This window comes from Magallana gigas, chromosome 10 (genome assembly GCF_963853765.1).
Source record: "Magallana gigas chromosome 10, xbMagGiga1.1, whole genome shotgun sequence".
Classification (NCBI taxonomy): domain Eukaryota; kingdom Metazoa; phylum Mollusca; class Bivalvia; order Ostreida; family Ostreidae; genus Magallana; species Magallana gigas.
The window spans coordinates 22,953,762-22,966,676 of NC_088862.1; the positions used below are offsets into that span (position 1 = coordinate 22,953,762).

A 12,915-nucleotide genomic window follows, 5' to 3' on the forward strand; every position below is an offset into this window, starting at 1 on the left:
AACAAAAAATATGCAAAATTATTAATCATTATATTGATTAACAAATTAAATCTTAACTTTAAATATTAAAGTACTACCAAATATATATCAGTATAAAACAAAATCTGAAAAATTTAGTCCGAATTTATTTCCTCTGTTTTGCTAAAAGTCAAAATTTCTTTGAGTCTAATTCAATAATATAGTAAAAATGTCAATATTAATTCATTTCATAAATACTTCGTGTGTTTAGAACAAATTTTACTCAAGACATTGAACTTTTTAACAATTAATCCGGTTTCGAGAACTCAAACCCTGAGTAAACAACGTCCTTAGGAAGCAGCAGTGCATAAAGTAAAGAAAAATTTTAACTGTTTCTGTGATAAGCTACTTGAAGTTAAAAATTATTGGTCTAATGATGCACATTGAATATTACCTTGTTTGATATTTCTTTCTGTAGTGAATCAATATGAAATAAAGTATTCCACAAACAACGACTCCTAGCACAAGACCGGCAACTCCAACACCCATAACCGTACCAGTCTGAGAGCTTTTGGTTTGTTCTGTTTCTCTTTTGACTTTAAACACAAAGTAACGTTCTTTAAAAGGTGCATAGATTTTATTAATTATGGATCAATGCACATTGTAGAAAAAAATTTACTATGAACTAGAGCAAATATTGTACATAATATGTTTACAAAAAGATCAAACTATCAGATTCAGAATTCATATTTGTATTTGTGATTTACTTTACATTCTTGACACATCAAGATTAAATTGAACACTTCGCATTCGCGCGGTATGATAATTTGTCTGCATAGCTTTGTTGTGTAATAAGACAGACGAAATTAAAAATAATAAGCATTTATTCTTAAATTGGTATAAATGTTGATGTTTATATGTATAAAGTATTTGTATATCGTCGTTTTAAAGCCACACGCTAATAGTGAGGCACATGTAACATACATGATATAGCTATATTAGCTTTTTATTTAGTTTGCTTCCGCGGCCAAAAATATATGATTATTCTTCATAAGTTCTTTTGAAATTATCAAATTTGTTACGTTAATTTAAACGTTACATAAATAACGCGATATATATATATATATATATATATATATATATATATATATATATATATATATATATATATATATATATATATATATATATAATATATATATATATATATATATATATATGCGTGCGTGCGTGCGTGCGTGTGTTTACTTATTTTGCCTCGACGACAAAATATAAATCTTCAATACTCTATATAATGAACCAAAAGTCGTCTGTATCTGTAAAAATCAGTTTATTTTCTCTCCTTGCCAATACTGCTCAAGTATATTAAAAACTAAATGTATACGTCATTTACTTGGGGAACAGGTGTTAGACTCCCACAAAAACAGGTATCCTTTTTTACACTCACAAACCTCGCTCGTCTCATTACACATGGAATTGGTAGTACCATTTTCACACTGAGTATCGCTAACACAGCTTTCTCTAATTCCACGATCTTAAAAGAAAAGAAAGCAAAGTGATTTTTTTTTGCGATTTGTTATAAAAATAAAATCACGCGATTCAAATTATGATTATATGTATAATATTTGTCGACAAATTAACTAATGGCATGCATTATCTTCAAATACTTAGTTCATAAAATCTTTAAAAATGAATATTACTACTTATGAATTTTCCTCCGCAACCAATATTGATGGTCAAACCCGTCGTATCGTTACAATATGTTGGCAACCAGTTTGTATATTGAAACGACAATAAAGAAAGTTTTATCCCCGACATTTTATATACATTTCTATTATTCATTTCAGAATACAGTGGAACAGTTGAAAGTATTGAACAGCCAATCTGGCATCTTTTTGTTTCGTCTAAAATAAGAGATAAAAAATACATTAATTAAAATATGAATTTAATTTCATGTAACGTAGATTTATACAACATAATGTGGGATTAAATTATATCGTTTGCTAATCAAAGAAAATTGTCAAATACTGTCTCTTTTTCCTCTGTTCACGATCTGCATAGAAAAAGCTTATTAATATTCATAGATTATCAAAATCGTTAAGTTTTTTTGTTCAAGCGTTTAAAGAATGTTTATGTCATCAAGTTACTCGTAAATTAACAGTTTATTGTAGTGTTATCAAATACAATGACATGTATGTTTAAATACACATTAAGATTATGTGAATGTTGTTTAAATTCATTTTAACTGAATAAATTAGATTTTATGCAAACAATTTCTTTTAAAAGCGAAAGTATTCTAGATCACTTATTAATTACAAACTTTACAAGAACACATGTTTAAATTAATCATAATATCTTGCAATACCACCCTAGAGTATCTTTTTTCCAAACTTACACAAGGGTTTTGTAGAGGTCATTAATTATTTTTTTTTCTTAGAAATACATGGGGAAATTTGGTTACATCCAGTTTTGTCAAGAACCTCGATGGTATAATTTTTAGTAAAATTATCATGTATTTAAGGTATATTACTCCTCACATTTTGATTTTATTGCGCAGATGTTCATTATATTTTTTTAAAGAAATATGGTTTAATTAATTCATTCTTCACAGAAAGATCATCATTTCATAATGACGCAACGTTCATAAAGAAAATCCATTTGAAATCAAAGACAAACAAGTTTTTGGGGAAACTTTTTTCTCGTTTTTTAGTCGAAAATGACAGAAACAAGCAATTATATGAATTCCAATATACTTTCTTTTCATTATACTTTATTCATTAATCACAGTTTTCACGTTTGATAAGTTTGTGACATGTTCTAAAGGCTTGTGACTTGTACAAAACTAAAGTTTAAGAGAGTGATATATAAAAAATGTCTGAATTGTTTTAAGCCAAATTTTGCAAGTTTTCCTTTGAAGCCATATATCAAAGATTTAACATCATTGATCCCCCCATGTTTATAATGTCAAAATGATACTGATTACATATCTAAGAAAATTAGTTTAATCTCATAAAATTCTTGAGATTCAAAATGTTTTATTTAAAATCAAATTGTAACTATTATAGATATTGTCTATTATAAGTGCAAAACGGTCACAGAAAAATTTATGCAGCTTCATACAATTTTCTTTTCATAATTCCTCTATTCAGTGTGACCATTGTGCATACACAAAAACATCAAGAAAAATGTTTGCTTAATCAAAAATACTGACATCAAATCCTAATCTGGCTGAAATCGCATTATAAGGTCAAAAAAGGTCAAATCAAATTGGCCATAATTCAGAGAGATGCACAATGACCTCCCGTTTTTCTTTGTATTTTTTAATGTGTTTAGTCTACAGATTTTAATGATATACTTCTCAAAAATTTCTTGATACAATCCCAACATTGAGGAGTGGTATACCTTAATTGCTTTCATAAAGTTGTTTTTATTATTGGAGGAACACAGTGGCCAAACACTGCTTTAATGTGATTTCATATTCATTACATTATTAAACCCAAATAACATAAAAGTACAAAGAGTGTTAAACCTTTTTTTAGTACCTCTGGTTAATTTTTTTTCTAAATAACTTTGTTATTTTTTTTCAAGTTTGTAGAAAACGCCGTGTGGAGATTTTATTCTACAGTGAATAATTTAAACATGTTTAAAATGTGTGATTTGACCTATCTATAAATAAGAATTATTATTTGTCATTCGCTAATGATTATTTCTGATGTAGTGGTGAATATTCAACATCACCACGTTTGTTCTACCATTGGATATGTTGTCAAAATCAGCCTTTCTAAACGCACAAGCTTTACTGCTTCTGATGAACGAAAAAATATCCTCAAGGCACACGGAACTAAAAAAGAAATTATAAATATGAAAGGATTTCCTGGATGATAAAAAATTAGGTTATTGATTGAAAATAAATACATAAACGTTATAAAAGTAATGCTTTGTTCACATGTGTCATTCAGTGTAACGATTTCTTTTTTTTTTATAAATGTTTTAAAAGTATATCTGTTTTATCTCACCTGAACCGAAGGTTCAAGTGAGATTTTCTGATCACCCGTTGTCCGTCGTCCGTCTGTCCGTCTGTAAACTTCGCACATTTTTGACTTCTTCTCTAAAACCACTGGGTTAAATTAAACCAAATTTCGTACAGAGCATCCTTATGGAAAAGGAATTTTAAATTGTAAAAATAAAGGGCACAGCCGTGTGCCCTTTTTGAAAGGGAGATACAATGTAATTACGAAACAGTGAGTATAGGCGTGTGTCTTTAAAAAGTATTCTTAAGAACCACTGCACCGAAAAGCCAATATTGACACTAAAGCTTGTGTATATAGTGAAGAATCTAAATTGTAAAAATTGTGACCCTCGGACCAAAACTGGGGGCCGTGGCGGGGTTCAAAGTTTAACATAGAAATACCGAGGAAAACTGTTTTAAAATCTTCTTCTCAAGACCTACTGCACCAAAAATGCCACTTTTTACACAAAATGTTGTATATATAGTGGATATTCTAAATTGTAAAAATTGTGACCCTCGGACCAAAACTGGGAACCCAGTTGAGGTTCAAAGTTAAACATAGAAATGCATAGGAAAAATGTTAAAACATCTTCTTCTCAAGAACCACTGCACCAGAAATGCCAATATTAACAAAAAAGGTTGTATATATGGTGAAGATTCTAAATTGTAAAAAATGTGACCCTCGGACCAAAATTGGGCCCCCCATGACGGGGTTTAACGTTTAACATAGAAATGCATAGGAAAAATGTTTACAAGATTTTTGTTCCATTTATTCAACTTAATTGTGCACCAAAAAACCAAACTGTGTTTTTTTTTTTATTATTGACAACTCATTGCATAAGTATATAAGTGTGTTTAATCAGGTAATGACGGATAAATACGATAAGTTGTAAAAAATTCACTAAATATTATTTTAGTTTATCGTTTACAGTTTATTTGGAGACCGTGCCTGATAAAATGAAAACTACATGTAATATGTAAATTTATTTCTTGTCGGGCACGGTCTCCAAAATGAATGTAAGCGATAAATGTGTCTTGTGATTTTGTTGCAATATTGCAGCTAGTTTGGCAATCGGAACATCGCTCGGCCGTTCCCGTTCTTTCTCGGAAAAGGCCGAGTGATGTTCCAATACCTAGTTTGGTTGAGCATGATAGATACGGCAGATCAACGCACGTGGTGTGGATTTATTTGTAAACAAACATACCACAGGTAATCTTGTTTCACACGGGATTTGAATTAAATTAAAGTATATTTTATTATAATTATGGAAACATTGTTTAGGTTTATCCTCGTATACAAATGATGAACCCGTGAAATTTGTTCAAAGACTGTTTAAAGCAGAAACTTTTAAGAAGATAATTTATTTTGAATTTCGAAATTTTTTCGATTTTTGTAACCATGATGAGTTATGATTCATTGTATTCCAAATGCATCATAACGTATTTTATCAGGAAATGTACTGAGTATACAATCACATTGCGATGCTAAAATTGTATATAAAAATATAGTTGCATATGTATAAATTTAGTGGCACAACACATTTTTATTCTGATATTATTTCATATACGACTTTTGGTACAAATATTTAAATCAATGATATTTACATTAAAGAAAATGTCAGCTCGACGTCTTTATGGCCGTTCTGGCCTTTGATATGTATGGAAGCCCCAAGCGGGGTTCAGAGTTTAACATAGATATGCATAGAAAACATGTTTTAAAAACTTCTTCTCAAGAACCACTGCATCAGAAATGCCAATATAACAAAAGGTTATATATATAGCGAAGATTCTAAATTGTAAATATTGTGACCCCCGGAAAAAAGTTTTGGCCCCGAAAGGGGTTCAAAGCTTAATATATATAGAAAAATGTTTGAAAATCTTATTCTCAATAACTATAATGCAACAGTTTGGGATATTACTAAGCATACATCCTTAAATAATGTAGATTCTAATTTGTAAAAATCGTGACTCCCGGACATTTACTGAGGCACCAAGAGCGGTACAAAATTTAACATTTTAAAAAATATATCGGAAGCGTTTAAAAATGATCTTCTCGAGAACTACAATGTAACAGTTTGTGGAATTACTATGCATGCATCCCCGGCTTATGTAGATTCTTAATTGGTGAAATCGTGACCCCCGGACTAATACTGGGGCCCCAAGAGGGGTCAAAGTTTAATATAGAAATATATAGGTAACATGTTAAAAATCTTCTTCTCGAGAACTAAAATGCTACAATTTATAAGTTACTTTGCATACAACCTTGGATAATGTAGAGAGTTTTAAAATTATACTGATCCATGGAATAAAACTGTGGACCCAAGATGGGTTAAAAGTTTAATATAGAAGTAAATATGTAAAATCTTCTTTTCGATAACTACAATGCTTCAATTTGTCAGATAACTACGTAAGCATCCTCTAATAGTGTAGATTCGAAATTATAAAAGCCAGTCGTGACCCTCGATCTAATACTTGGATCCCAAGAGGTGATCAAAGTTTGACATAGAAATAAAGAGGGAAGATGTTTAAAAATCTTTTTCTAGAGAATTACAATGCTTCAACTTGTGACTCAGAGATTACTATGCAAGCATCCTTAAATATTGTCGATTCTAAATTAATATAGTTTTGGCACTGGACTATAACTGGTTCCCCAAGAGGGTTCAAAGTTTAACATAGAAATATATATGGAAAATGTTTTTTAAAAAGTTTTTCTCGAGAACTATAACGCTACAATTTGTGAGATTACTATGCAAGGATCCTCAAATAGTGTAATTTCTAAATTCTTTAATCCGACCATAAACCTCGGACCAATACTGGGGCCCAAGAAAGGGGTTCAAAGTTTAAAATAGAAATAGCATATGCTACAAAATAGAATGTTACAAGGAACTGCTGTTCAGGTGAGCGATGTGGCCCATGGGCCTCTTGTTTTTTCCAATTAAAAAAGTTCTGATTTGTTTTAAAATAATGTACAATAAAGTGATAAGTTGCAAACATAATTATCAGGAATATTTTCAGCAAGATAAAAGATAATTTTTTAAAAACATACAGGAAGTTTAACTTCAAACATTTATGATTCACTGTATAATTATATTAATTTAAGTCTACGAAATAATATTATGTCTTGATTTGTTGTTTGTTTGGTTTTTTTAGTCTCATTTTTTGACAATCAACCTTATTGTGTAATAAGTATAAATCAATCCATGCATCATTGATACGTAATAATAACTAATTAAATAAAAAACGAAACGTGTTGCAGTTGATGACAGTATAAATATTACAGATTACTAAGACAGTAATATAAAAGAATTCTAAAAAGAGAAATGTTAGTTAAACAGAATTTTTTTGTACTAGAAAGGACAGATACATATTTATTTAACCTACCTCACAAACACGTCAGTATTTATCAAAACGCAGAAAATTTGTATAGCGGAAACATCTGAAAATTTAAAATATGATTAGTAATATTTATATTTAAGAATGATAAAAAGAAACAATGCAATACTATAGGTGAATACATGTACATGATTAGTAAGAAGATTTATGAATATTTATTGTTTAAGTAGCATACCTGTATGTAATACTATCTTTTCATTCACTTAAAAAACCCATATAAAATAACTTTACAAAAATGAACACTAGTAATCTTTAAATATCTGTTCCGCATTGCTTGACTTCCTTACATGCATGTACTCATGTATGCATGAACCGACACAATACACCTGTTTTATCACTAATCTATAAATCAGGATTTGCTAGGTTACCTACATTCTAGTTAAAATATTAAATTTCTAAAACACTGTTTCGGATAACAAACACCAAGCGAATAAAATCAATTAGCAGACGGAAAATACAACACTTGCATTTGCATTGAAGTATTAAGGATAACCAACTGACCTTATCATGCATAATAAAAATGAAAAAAAAAACATTTCTTTATTACAACAACTGCTTTATCTGAAACCTCAATCATAAATAAAGTGTCCAAATTATTCACAGTTTATGAACTCTTTAGTTTAAATGTATTAAATTTAATGTACAATATGTCATTTATTCTTCACATACTGTTAACATAAAGTTAAATTAATTTTTTTTCTTAAACGCATGCACTTTTTGAGAATTTTGTTGTTGAGTCATCCCGCAAAAGTATTGCTATCATATCGTATTCGAATTATAATTTGTTTAACAAATTTTAGTATCATTGAAAATGTCACTTAACCACTTAAACTTGATATAATTGCACCAACCAATGTTAATGAAACCACAGAGCATGGACCAGTTTTCTGGATAAAATATTTTCATCTCGTGTTTTTTTAGTACATTAACTTTATTTGTTTTCCCTCAGAATGAAATGTCACACTTTCATTAGTATAATCATAGCATGTGACTGCCTAATATATTTCTATGTCTGTTCGTTGAGAATTGATATTCGGCAATATGGCCGTCATTTGCCGACGCTTTGCTTACTCTTTTCGACATTTTATATTAAATTAAGAAAATGAATGCTCTAGCTTCTTATAATACTTGGAGAAATTGCCCTTTGAAAATCTTTAAGAATTAGAGAAGTTGCCCTTTGAATATTGACGTCACATTTTTGTGTCCGGAGCAGAACAAAATTACAGCGTCGAGATTTGCTCAAATCTATGCAAAGAGAAACCGTTTAAAATTGAATTGCAACAAAATATTGTAAGTAAATATGGGTGAAGCGAAGAATTTTAAAGAGCTATTTGAAAGGTGAGTTTGATAGTTTTGAAGAGTTTAAAGGAGTTACATATTGGACAAGATGTTAGATAAATTCTTCATGGGTTTTCGTAGATTACCGCTTTTAGTTTAAAAAATGTTACCCTTGATGGTGTTCGGGAAAATAAAAAACACTTATTAGGTTTGTTACTGACTGACTACAAAAATCTATCGGGTTGATCAATCTCAAAGACGGCTCGCCTTCTCCTCACCATCAATGAGATTGATCAACCCGATAGATGTCTGTAGCGAGTCAGTTACAAACCTAATAGTTTTACGTAATAGTAGCAGGAAAACTACACTTGAATTTATTGTTGTATAGCTTATTGGGCATTAAATTTTAATCAAAAGTACATATTTGCATAACTTTGGGCGTTGGAATCGTGATACATGGAAAATTACTTTCTTGTTGATAAGATTTTATATGAAGTGCAGCTCAAACGGAGAATACTTATTCCATATCTTTCAGAAAATACTTTCAGATAATAAAACTTACAGCAATAGGAAAATACAGACAAAAGAAATGATAGCATCGTATAAAAGTTTCCAATGTACTGCTAATGAACTCAATATGCATTTTAAAGAAATTGCGATTTCCGCCAATCACCAATAATTTAGATAACTTGTAAATTTTGTTGGCTAAAGTATATACACTTCAATCATCAATTTGGTTTTATGTTCGATTATAGAAGCTATCTTGAATTTATCTTTTTTTAATATATAAAAAAAATTACATTATATGTGTATTTGACTTCGACAAAATGGTATCTAGATAACAATTCATCTCTAAAATAAAATAAATTTATCATTTAATATGTCATTAAAGGGTTCTGCACATTTCTCTATTGTTCATTTCTTTTCTCTACAGCTCAATTGTACAAAAACACTACAAAATTTTAAAGAACTAAATAACATGTCTAAATGATAACATTTTTACGATGCGCGGGTAGGTTAAAGGATCGTATGGGCAATTTACCTTGTAGCAAAAATTTGATACAGTAACACATGTTCCAGCATTATCTTGCTCAATATTCAACAAATCACATTAAAACACTTTAAAATTATTAGAACTTTTAGAATTCTTATATTTTAAATCTGTTTACGTAGTTTTCTGATCAAATTGACAAGATATTTCATTTTCAGCCATGACGTTATTAATGTGTAAATCTACGTAAAACAATCTAGTTTATGAAGAAAAAAATATGTTTTTTTAAAAACTGTTTTTGGTCTATGTTTCGTTGTTTTAATATCTGAATAGCTACAAAATAGTTAAGATTTGTTAGATTGCGGAATTATATACAATTTAAATCTATATGCTTTCGTTATACCCCTGCGTGATGAATTTTACACTTTTTGAAAATATGAGAATATAATACCTTTATGAACATTGTTAAGTCACTTCAATGATTACATAAAATGTATCTTATTTTCAAATGTCAATGTTAAAATCCACTTACATATTCGTATCCACCGGATGGCCATTATCGACCACACAAGAAAAATGTTTCAAAACCTAAAAAGAAAGAAACATAAACTAGACTCTTGTTGCTATAGCAACAAAAAGGTTTTCCGTTCCTCATGTATCAATCTGCACAAAAAAAAATTAATTTCTCTTGTGAAAAGAAAAGGGATATAATATATACTGTAAAGGAATTCCCAAGAAATTATTTCTAAGTTAAACAAAACAAAAAGACAAAATGTAAATTTTTGAGCACTTTCTGTGACGACCGGAAGTTACGCCGTATCATACAGAACATAGTTAACATATAACTTCATGCTTTGTTTTGTCTTTCCTCAAAGTTCGGATGTTCAAATTTTTGTTGGTTATAATATAATTTACACATGTACATACATAGGTCTATCATTCCACAAAGTTTGGTTGTTCAAGTCATTACCGTTTTTGAGATCTCGTCGAAATAAGGTTTTTTGTCTCGAAACAGGAAACGGACAAACGGAAGTGCTCAATGTAAATCGTATTAAATATTTCTTCTTTACTTGGTTTTTTTTGACACATTATTCTTCATCGAGCTAACTACAAATATGAAAGGAAAAAAATTAAACTGATTAACAGCTCGATTTATTTGAACTCTTCCTATGTCGACCGGAAGTGACGGAAGAAAAAACTGATACCGACTAAACACATCTTTAATTAAATGTCTATCATCCATGAAAGTTTCGTGCTTTGATCACTTATCGTTTCTGAGATCTCTTCAGTACAAAATGTGTTTAAAAAAAGCAATCTGAGATAATTGAGATATCTCACGGGAAGAAGAATTTTTTTGTTGATATAACATCGCATAGATAACTAATGTATGGTTTATTTTTCATATTTATTCTATGGAAAAGAAATTTAATGCTAAAAAATAACTATTTTTAAGTGCTTCCGGTGACGACCGGAAGTTACGACGAACAAACTAAAATAGTTTAAACACTTCTACAAATATAGGTCTATCATCCCACAAAGTTTAGATATTTTAGTGTTTGCCGAATTCTCGAGGGAACAAGGTTTTTTGACGCGGGACAGGAAACGGACGAGCGGAAATGAATTTTAAAAAAATGAAAAAAACCACCTCGGGATATTACCATTTTTTATCACACCTAAAAATTTCAAAAAAAATATCCAGCCGTCTCTGGGAAATCTTGTGGACAAGAAAAAATAAGAAGAAGAAACACTATATATAATCACTATAAGGTCTTCCGTTGGATACGGAATACCTTAATGAGAAACACTACAATCACTATAAGGTCTTCCGTTGGGTACGGAAGACTTTAATAAAAATAATGAACATTTTAAAACAGCCACACTCTGATACGTCATCCGTTTTTAACACAATGTAAATGTGTGTATGTTTGTCTTCCAGGAAGAATTATAGGCCTATTCAAATACATCTTGTAGTACACTGTTATATAAAGGGAAGGATGGTCGTGGTTATTTAAAAAAGAAAAAAAATATTAGTCTCCTTAAGAACAAGAGTTCTGTTAAAAAATAACCACGAAAATATTCAATTTTAAAGAACAATGAAAAAATAATTGCCTCATTAAATAATTCTTTACCACTAAAGTATTAATGACTGACATGTAATTGTAGCTCTGATGGTAATTGCCTTGAGCATCCAGCCTCGTTAATATAAACAATGTTTTCTTTAGTAAGAAAAACCCTTTTAGATAGATGCAACAAGACACATTTTCGGTAGAACAAAACATTGCAAGGGTTTCAATGAAGTAGGAAATCAATGGCTTACAGCTATTACCTGAGAGAAATGCCAACAATTGATCAAAATAGTTAAATTCCTTAACTATTTTAGCACACAATTTTACATGGAAATCTTTCACACATTATTCACAGCTTCTTTTATAAAACAACACATCATAAAAATAGCTCTAACAAATTCTTCCTTGTTTTGTATCTATGGTTAAATGGAAACGATCTTCTAAGAAAACCGGAAAGGCTTATTCGACACTTGAGGATAAAATATATAAACTGAATTCTGAAATTTATTTTTAAGATTCAATTTTACTTGTCATATCATAAAGTATGCTGGTGTGTATCTTTAAAATACTACATTGCGACAGGGCACACGCACGCACGCACGCACGCACGCACGCACACACGCACGCACACACGCACACACGCACACACACACACACACACACACACACACACACACACACACACACACACACACACACACACACACACACACACACACACACACACACACACACACACACACACACACACACACACACACACACACACACACACACACACACACACACACACATTACCGACCATTCGAGGACTATGACACCCCACCCTCCTCTTCCTCCGAGAGAGAGAGAGAGAGAGAGAGAGAGAGAGAGAGAGAGAGAGAAAAGAGAGAGAGAGAGAGAATTGAGAGAGATGGACAAAAAGGTTTCATGCAAAGCAACTTGAAATCGTAATCGTTTCCCCGTTATCTTTTCTCTGACGGCCCAGATACAATATATCCATCACGTACATTGTCAACTTACACTGCGACACAACAATAGACTTGACCTGGACATCTTGTGAGTGTACCAGGAAGTTTACTTTTACATTTCCACCAACACACCCATATTACTTGTGACTCAAGCTTGTTCAAGTTGTAAAAGCTTGAAATGTTTACTTTTACCATACTTTTTATAATCAAAAATGGGTAATGAATGAGAAAAGACGCCAATAAAGTCAA

General features: G+C 30.6%; 2 protein-coding genes across 4 annotated transcripts in view; both read right to left on the minus strand.

Annotated features, from left to right (window-relative positions):
• The window catches only part of LOC109618214 (uncharacterized), a 156,766-nt gene extending 144,658 nt beyond the window's left edge, over nucleotides 1-12,108 (minus strand). For both annotated transcript variants that reach the window (XM_034453820.2, XM_034453819.2), the window contains exons 1-7: nucleotides 11,956-12,108; nucleotides 10,162-10,217; nucleotides 7,349-7,403; nucleotides 3,711-3,799; nucleotides 1,659-1,862; nucleotides 1,352-1,492; nucleotides 413-554 (exon numbers count right to left, since the gene is read on the minus strand). In XM_034453820.2, coding sequence (XP_034309711.2) covers nucleotides 413-554; nucleotides 1,352-1,492; nucleotides 1,659-1,862; nucleotides 3,711-3,799; nucleotides 7,349-7,403; nucleotides 10,162-10,186 — 656 coding nt within the window. In that variant the 5' untranslated portion in view covers nucleotides 10,187-10,217; nucleotides 11,956-12,108. The remainder of the gene's footprint in view (nucleotides 1-412; nucleotides 555-1,351; nucleotides 1,493-1,658; nucleotides 1,863-3,710; nucleotides 3,800-7,348; nucleotides 7,404-10,161; nucleotides 10,218-11,955) is intronic.
• Nucleotides 1-12,915, minus strand: part of LOC105341652 (uncharacterized) — a 190,762-nt gene that overhangs the window by 149,380 nt on the left and 28,467 nt on the right. The window lies entirely within an intron of this gene.